At 34.0% G+C, this 9,379-nt stretch overlaps 2 protein-coding genes across 2 annotated transcripts; both read right to left on the reverse strand.

The window, feature by feature from the left end:
* Positions 1-342: 342 nt before the first annotated feature.
* Positions 343-5,154, reverse strand: si:dkey-7j14.5 (uncharacterized protein LOC556563 homolog). Its single transcript, XM_042741566.1, is given in 9 exon segments — positions 343-1,420; positions 1,539-1,652; positions 2,605-2,661; positions 2,664-2,669; positions 2,980-3,096; positions 3,898-3,954; positions 4,072-4,182; positions 4,723-4,816; positions 4,935-5,154. Coding segments are annotated over 8 exon segments (609 nt in total). The 5' UTR covers positions 4,783-4,816; positions 4,935-5,154; the 3' UTR covers positions 343-1,333.
* A 1,192-nt stretch (positions 5,155-6,346) lies between these two features.
* Positions 6,347-9,277, reverse strand: si:dkey-7j14.6 (uncharacterized protein LOC556585 homolog). The gene is made up of 7 exons (XM_042741574.1): positions 9,135-9,277; positions 8,265-8,469; positions 7,943-8,044; positions 7,437-7,493; positions 7,090-7,239; positions 6,871-6,972; positions 6,347-6,680 (listed from the first exon to the last, which is right to left on the reverse strand). Exons 2-7 carry the CDS (start codon positions 8,436-8,438, stop codon positions 6,603-6,605), a joined length of 663 nt encoding a protein of 220 aa, XP_042597508.1. The 5' UTR covers positions 8,439-8,469; positions 9,135-9,277; the 3' UTR covers positions 6,347-6,602.
* Between the last annotated feature and the right edge of the window lie 102 nt (positions 9,278-9,379).

Genomic DNA, 9,379 nt, shown 5'->3' on the forward strand with positions numbered 1-9,379 from the left:
GTAATACATATGCATGAGCTTCTTCTGATGTTTTAAAATAAAAGTCTGTTTATATAACCTAGTTTTTATTATTCAAATAAAAAACTGATTTCAAAATTATTACACTTATTTCAGATCGTCTAGAGGGGGAATTTACAATAAAATCCTATAATAAAATACAATTCGATTTTTTAAATCTATTTGCAGGACTAAATGGTACCCTCAACAATGATTTGCTGAGAGTTTATATTCATATCTGCTGATTTAATTGTGTTCATGCACTATGAAAACAGCATCAGATTGTGTAGTAAATCAAGTTTATTTGAAATATCATTCAGTCAAATACAAACACAAACACAGTCATATTACTACATAATTCCTTTTTTATTTTACTACACGTCAACAGTTCACTGAGAACAGGCACAATGTAAATCTCACATGCTGTCCTAAAGACAAAGATCTACAGACACAGAACGGATGACACATGCTTCCACAAGAGGATTTTACATCACCAAAGTCGAGCCCTTGACTGAGGGTTCAACCTCTGACCTTTAGTCAAAAGTGGTGGCACTTACAGAGTTGGCAGTCATCATAGCTTTCCTGAAGAATCAGTACGGATAAAACGAGATGACAAAAAGCCAAGCGATGCTGTTTAGTTATTCACTGGTGTTCAAATTCACATTACTCTGCTTTAGAGGAGTTTCGCTGAACATGTGCCACATTTATCAACGCTTTTATTTTGAAGGAATTTTTGTAAGCATATATATAAAATCATTTGGCTTGCTTACAGTGTTGTTACATTTTTATGGATTCAAGGGCTTTTAATTTCAAATTGCAATTAACAAATATCAACTTGATGACTGTAGCCCCATATGTCTTCATGTGGCTAAAACAAACATGTTGACCGATTTAAGATCCATGCAAAGGGTGGTACAAACCGTTCACATTTACCATAATTCCATTTCTGTTTCTGCTATGTAACTAATTTCACATATCCTAATAAACACACTTACCCCTCTAACATACAGTAAATCGATAACACTGGATTCTGGTCTAGATTTCTGTGTAGACATTTCATGCTAAGAAGCTTCAGTTTGTAAGAGCGACAATGAATGAGGTACGAATAACTATTAAGTTGAGCATTCGAAATTACAGCAGTCCCACAGCCTGTGAGAGCAACAGCCAAGCAAAAAAAAAGATTTTATCCATTTTATTTTCAAACAATTATTTACAACTTTTCTGTAGTTGTGGTTGTTTACCTGTGAGTGGTTTGTAGGTGAAACAGTCCTATTTTGCAGTTGGTGTAAAACTGGGCTAAAACTGTGCCCTTCTGCTCTGAACGACTCTCATTTTGTCAGTTTCCGGCATGGATCTTGTTCTGGGTCTGAACGCCAACACCATAATGTTGGTTTGCTGTAGAGTGAGGGATGGGCGTCATCTCCTGAGGCAAAACAGTGAATTGGACAGTCATTTTCATTTCAAATTTGCCTTAAAACATTAATAGATACCTGAAACAAAACATAATTCTCAACTATTAAGAGCAGTCCTGAAATACAAACCTTTATGGCACTAACAGAAAGCACGTAGACCCCAAAAAAAGACACAACCAAACCAATGACACATGCAAGCACCAGGAAACCAATCAGTGTCACCAAGATCCCATTCGCTAAGAACTGTAATACAAACCACAGAGACAATAGTACATTACAGCAGCACTGTTCTATGATAAAACTTTATATACAAAAAGTATTTACATGGTAAATCACAATCATATGCAAATAATAATACAATTTAAAAAAATCTGAATATCCACAGAAAGGGAAAATGGAAAATGTTATACTTCAATTAATCATTCAAATTTCAAAATTCTAATTTAGTGATAGACTTCGATATTTGGCCATCTGCATTATGCACAACTTCTACACATTTTTATAAAATAAATATAGAGTATACTGTATGTATATATTTAATTTGCTATAATTACATTGCATTAGCCTATATACATCACATTGTTAATTTAGTATTATTTATATACTATTATAGTATTTTAGATTTTATTTGTATTCTTTCAGTTTACATTTGACAAATTTTCTTGTGTGATTTTGTCATTTTAGTTATTATACTATTTCTATTTAGCTTTAATTTGAGTAATTTAAGTAGTTCAGCTTATACTTAATGCAACATTTTTGTTTAAGATTTTATAAGCTTTTCATCTAATATTTTTATTTTAATTTTTTAATTTATTTAAATATTATAATTGAACGTAAATATATAATTAAACATACATAATTTTAAAATAATAATAGAAAAAGTTTTTATGCTTTAAGTTAACAATACTGATACATTAACATTAAATGGCCATGCCGCTTATCATCAGGTATCATCACCTTTCATTGAAAAACCCATATCAGTCGTCCTAAATTGTGCACCAAAGAGAAAAGTTATTCTAAGTTAATAAAAGCTTAGGAGTTCTCTCCTAAAACACTAATAATTGTGCATTACACCAGTCTAAAACTTGGGGGAAAATTGAGATTAGATACATTCTGAACCGAATTGCACTTTGAATCCAGCTCAGAGTCTCAGGATGTGTTTATGGTTTTCCCGCTGCATTGTAAAGCAACTCACCTCTTTATGTTCCCCTTTCTCTCCTTCTCCACAGCAAGCCCAAACAGAGTCCAAACAGACCACCACTGAAACAAGCAGGACAGATCGATGTACAGCTTCCTGATTCCTACTCTCAATATCATCTGCTTTTCTGTTCCACTTACAGGACTGGCAGAAATAAAATGTCCTGAAACCATTGTTTGCCAGTGAACAAAGCAAGAGGGCCGGTTGAAGTATAACATTTTCCCATTTTTTTTAACAGATGAAGACATTCTTGGGATATTTCAATAAGTATATGATCAGTTTTGTTTACAGTATTGAAATATTGAGTCACTTGTGGGAATGAAGGTGTCTTGGCTTAAGGATGAGCAAGATGGGGCATCTCTGTTTGTTTACCTCTGTGTCCCTGTAGAAGTATGACTCTCCTCTGAATGGGATGTGTCTGGCTAAGAGCCCAAATCCAACAACATCAAATGCTGCTGTTAGTAATTGCAGAACAATGGTTGTCAGAACCTGCGACAAACAAACAGACTTGTATTTCAACAAAAAATTAAATGATCATTTACAGTCTTCCAATAATGAATGGTCAAAAATATATTGAAAATACAGGTGGTTATTATAGTTTAGTAAATCTGAAAATAAAAATAAAACCTTAAAAACATTAACTGAAATAAAATGAAATATTTTGTATTTTTTGCCAACATTTCTCATTTTAATTTAGTTTAAACTGATATACTAAAATAACTAAAACTAAAAATGAAATAAAAAAATTTCATAGACATTTAAAAACAATAACAAGTACTAAAAATAAAAAACACAAAAAGTTACTAAAAGTTTGATTAAAATAAAAATAAAAACAGATACTGAAATAAAACATATAACATTTATAATATTAAAGATGACTAAATAAAAAAAACTATATTAAAATGAAAATTGAAAATATAAAAAATAAAAACGGATTCAAAATATTAATAAAATCTGAGGGTGGTGCTGATAGCCTTTTATCTCTCAAGTCAATTATATTATAATAACACTGTTCCAAACTATCCCATAAAGTAAGTAATATTTTGCAGTATAAGTGCAGTTCTTGGCAAAAATAATATGCAAAGAGGACCTTTGTTGTCAAAACTTTGATTACACAAGACTACTGTTGCTGAGACTGCACTTAATTTGGTCAATACAGGATGAGGACCTGCAAGGTCCTTTCTGACGGAGGGACATTAAAGGGATTTAATTGAAGAGAGCAAGAGTAATATGATTTGTAACACTTTCTAATTTTCAGATGATATTCATATATGTATGTTCATACTGTACCAGCCATTTAGATGGCTTCCTCCCAGCATGCACCAGGACAATACCAGTTATGACAAGCTGTAGGAAATAGAGACACGTCACATGACTGAGTTTAAACATCTTAAATGTATTTGAGTGTGTGTGTGAGTGTGTGTGTGTGTGTGTGTGTGTGTGTGTGTGTGTGTGTATTTGTACCTGAGCACCATTGACGATGAGGATGATGATTTCACGCTGGATATGGTAGTGCAGCTTATACACAATTGAGCTCAAAATGACAGTAAACATGCCAATTATGATCTCAATAGCCTAAACCAAAGCACACAAAATGTTACAATTGTGAAATAACTGCAGTTTTCCCAGCTATTTTTTTTGCATCTATCTACCTATATATCTATCTATCTACCTAAAAATAAAACTGTATTTGTTAAGTCTACCAATATATAATAAAAGGCAAATAAATCAAGATGAAATACTTTATTTTCCACGCCAATAAAGTTGAATTGAAATTGAATTGTTTTATCTTGATTTAATTTAGTTGAGTTTGTCTGTGTATGTGTGTTGCATCTCAGATATGGGTGTGTTTTCTTGGATGTTGGCCAGATGTCATTTATTAGATGTACTACATGTGCATTCATATTAAACTAGGGCCTAAATATTATCTTCTATAGGACAGCACTGATTGAATTACTAAAAACTCATGCAACATACCATCAATATGTAAACAATGTACTCAGACTATAAAATCAAGCGTAATGATACAGGCTAGCTGATAAAACATCTGTAGCTAATGATCCAGCGGCAAATTGTCGATATAATATTGTGATAGTATGCTGTAGTGAAACTCACGCCAAGTGTCTTGGGCTCTGCGCGCTTAAACGTTTTAATCTGAGACGCGTACAGCGACATGCTGATAGATCACCAATCAATACCACACGATCCGCTGCAAACAATATCACAAGAGCATACATCAACAAAACGAGCTAACGCGTTCTTCATGCACATTGAGAAGGGTATTTTCAAGTGACACACTGCGTGCGTGCTGAAGAGCGCTCGCTTACCTTTGCGCACTGGCGTCCTGCAGCAGAGTCTGAGCGCGCGGCGCCTCTCCGCAGTGTTGATGTCATGAGGGGAGGCGGCGGCTACACAAGAAGAAACCAGGTTGGCTATATCCCGAGCAGAACTCACTCATCCCACCAGCCCTTATTCCAGAAAACTCCCTTGCAAGAGCTCCAGAGCAGGGTATTTTTAACCCGGTTATGAATTATGTAGAGAAGAGCTGAGTCAAGAGAGAGCTCAGAGAAACTGTTCTTCATCCTAAATGATGTCTTGCATATATGTGGGCTGTGGATGGGTGTGTATGTCTATAGTAAAGAAAAAATAATTTTCTCCCAACAAGGGCAAACTTCCACCATTACTAAAAAACACCCACGGGGCAAAAAAATTAAATAAATAAATTAAATTAATAGAAAAAAAACTTTTAAATGAGCTAAAACAACTAAACATCAAGATATTTCTTATTTTAATACACGCCCAAACTTCTGGATTTCCAAAATGTAATTATTTTAGTTACTCATTTTAGTTACTAATTTCTATCAATTAAGCAAGGGGGACACTGGAGTAAAGAATATATCAAACTCTTGTGTTTTATTGTCAGAAGTCATAATTATTTAATAAAAGGCAAAACTGACATACTAAGTCATAGTTATGAGATGAAGTCAAAATAATAATAAAATAGAAAAACATAATTATTATTGGATAAAAAAGTTGCAATTGTCAAGAACAAGGATACTCAAGGATACTCAGTTGGTACACGGTTACACGTAAAGGATGTTTACATCTTGTCCTGTGTTTAAAAACTAATTATGGCATAAAAAATGATGTACGTTGAAATTATGAAGAAAAAAAATTCTCTTAATTCCAACTTTTGATGCCATAATTATGATTTACTGTGTCATAATCTAAACTTCTTATATATCTTTTATGATTTAGTATGTTGTAATTGTGACTCAATATGTCCATTGATGTCATTATTATGACGTGGCATCTGATAATTGCACATTTTTGTGTTGTAATTGTGACTCACTATGTAATAATTTTGCATTTATTTATCAAAGCATGATTTTTCTTACCCGGCTGAAATACAGTAGGCTTTTATAAATAAATGCTTAAGCTTTTTTAAGGATCTGTATTGGAGAGCAAATGATAGTTTTAGAAATAAATGTACACTTTTCCTCCCAGGCATTAGGAAAGTTTTGAGAAAATACTGTTGGGATCACTTTCAGAATATTTGTTTTTTTTTCTTCCACCTGATGAACTTTAAAAACATTGAAAGCCAATCAGAATTTTAAGAGCTTGTGCATTTAAAGTGGCAGATGACACAACAGCAGCATATGCTTATAATAAAAATAATTATTTTACGGTGCTGTGGACACTAATACAGTTAATTGTCTTCAATAAAGTGCAAGAGAAATAATGAAACATAGTGCATTTTATTCAGAAAATCAGCAAGCAGTGTGCAATAGGTCTCAAAGAGCATTACCATGCAGAAATGTGAATACTGCAAAAAAAATGACAAATCATCTAGTGGAAAATGGTGGAAACCCTGTATTTTATCAAACAATCCCATTAAGAAAAAACTTTAACTTTAAATCAAATGTTATCACATTTAGCCTATATGATGATTAAAATTTTGACTATAGTAACCTTGGCCATAACTGTGTGGCCATTCAGGGGTTGGAGACACAATCCACCCCAACCTTCAGGAGACTGGATTCACTGCCGCAAGGGTCGACATCGGTTTTGTCCTGAAATAAAAAGAGAAGATTTTCCTAGACCACATCTTTATTTCACAATCAGAGCTACACTGAGAACTAAAGTTTATGAGCTTAGATCTTCAACCGCAACAGACCGGCAGACCATCATTTACTGTACATATCCTCATGAAATGATAGAAACATGAAGCTCTACTGAAGTTTGATCTGGGTTAGGTCTCACCTGTTGGATGGCCCGGGCTGAAAAGATGGACAGAGAGATGCACACGCACAGTTCAAGAAAACACAGCACCAGCAGGAGACCCCTCAATCCATCCACCAAACTCTAAATAAAAAATATCACACATGGCATACAGACAGTCAAGTTCTGTCTAGTGAATATGCTACAGGCATCTGCATCTATTTAATGTAAACCTGAGATCATCACTAGTTACACACGTACATTAAATCTCCATATCATGTACGAACATGACCAGTAACTTTCGCCACAAGGATCCTCCCCTGGTCTATTGCTGAGCTCCCAGCTGAAGTAGCCGGTTCCTGCAGCAGCCAGCAGAGCACAGATCACACTCATGGCCAGCGTGGCTTTGATCTGCACAAACACAAAGAATAAGAATGTATATTTCTTAAAGAATAAAGAGTTTTCAGGCTTTCAGGAAACTTTTGAAGGAAATCAGGAAATCCTGAAGTTTATTCAGACTTCAGAAAGGGTGCAGAACGCTGTATGTATCTGAACACACCAGATATGTGTGACATAAAAATATGCAGTAAATATGATAATCTGCTCACCAGAGTAGAACTGGACCTCTTGTGTGCAGCGATTGCCACAGATCCAGAGACGACAAACTGGAAAAACAAAAATACCAAAAATATTACATTTCAATGCATATTATATTTGTTTTTATTAAGCTGAACCAAACTACAGAGGCGCCCAAACTTTTTACTATGAAGAGTAAAAAAAAAAAAAAAAAATTCTAGTAAATGCTATAAAATCATATCATAAGAAAAAATAAAAATTTATTAACTTTATATTTTCATGCAAATTTAATTTACATTTTTAATGCAAAAATAATAATAATAAACTAGTGTTGAAATTAATTAGAACTAGTGTTGCAAAGGGGCGAAACATTTTTGGAAACTTTCCATGATTTTTTCAAAACTTTTGAAAATATTTTGAAAATTTCCACCCCTCTCCCACCGCCTCCTGGTCACATTTATTAATTGATATTTCAGTGACATTTATTGTATAAAAATGCTAATATTTTGTGTTATTAGGGCTCAAAATGTTTACTCACAGGAAGTCCAAGGGACATTACAGTCTCAACATTCAGCATATCCACAAGTACTGTGATGGTGCACAGAGTCATGACCACCAAACCAATAAAAACCTGCACCAACTGCACAAACACACACAAACACTTCTGTAAAATATAACAGTAAACAGTAGGAGAACGATTAAGTGAAAATCTATTTAAAATTAATATAAATGATGAACAGCATCTGTTACAAGATGCTGAGGGCTAAAAAAAAAAAAACAATAATTTTCTGTGGTCAACATGCTGTCAACAAAGCTTAACTTAGATTTAATATTGCTGTGAAACTGTGTCCAGTTCTCACCCCCAGTGACAGAGGCTTCCCCTTTAGGAACATCGTGGTTTTTGGTGACAAATTGGACTTTTCTAGCTCAACCGAACTTGACTTCAGGTCCAGAGACTCTGTTTTTTCCTCCAGTGGGATAACATGAGTCACTACCTTCACTCCATTCGCCTCAGTAATCATTGAAGAGGCCATATCTGACAGAAATATGAGGCTCTCCTTTATGCTGTAATGACAAGGAAGCAAAAAATACATGAGCCATATGGACTAGCTCGTTAAACCTGTCTCCCGTTTCCTGATTAAGGATGCAAATAAATGTTATAGTTTGCTAAAGATTGTTTACTGTATATACATGATGGGATTTAAAAATACCATTGAAATTTAATTATGCTGTTCTTTAATCTAGGTATACACAACAGGTGTGTTTTTATCACGCACCTTCCTTACTGTCCTGTGTTCCATGTTATAGGCCTATAGCTACTGTATCTGTATGAATACTGAATGTATGAACATCATATACATCGAACAAACTCTTCACAAACTTCAAAGTCGTAAATGCATATAGTAAACATAAACAGCAAGATATATAAACAGTAGCGTCGTGTGTTTATTATACAGACTTTTTTTTTTTTTTTGCGATAAGATCCAAAAATCCTGTATAAGCAGACAGAGTGCTAGATAGATTTTAAGACGACGATACACAACGTTGCGTAGGTATGAAGCTCGCCAGATTTTGAGCAACAGCCATCATGACAACGATTTATCCGAATGATTTTATTATTGTTCACTACGTAGGACGAACTTATAAGAACGCTGAGAACTCATATATGAACGCTGGGGGAAAAAAGTTTGTATCTAAACAAAATAACGTACTTTAACCTGTTTACTTACCGATTCTTCAGACTGATCAGTTTACAAGCGGCCTCATTTACCGACAAACAACAGAAAACAAACCCTAACGGGAAATAAAACTTCCTTCTCCTCCCACTGATTCCATTTAACCCCTTCAGACACAGAGACAGAATTTGTCAGAGTCCAATAAAAGTCTTTATTATGTTATGTATTGTAACATATATATATATATATATATATATATATATATATAAAGTCTTAATTCTTTTATTTATACATTGTGA

The sequence above is a fragment of the Cyprinus carpio genome, chromosome B16, assembly GCF_018340385.1.
Source record: "Cyprinus carpio isolate SPL01 chromosome B16, ASM1834038v1, whole genome shotgun sequence".
Taxonomy (NCBI): Eukaryota; Metazoa; Chordata; class Actinopteri; order Cypriniformes; family Cyprinidae; genus Cyprinus; species Cyprinus carpio.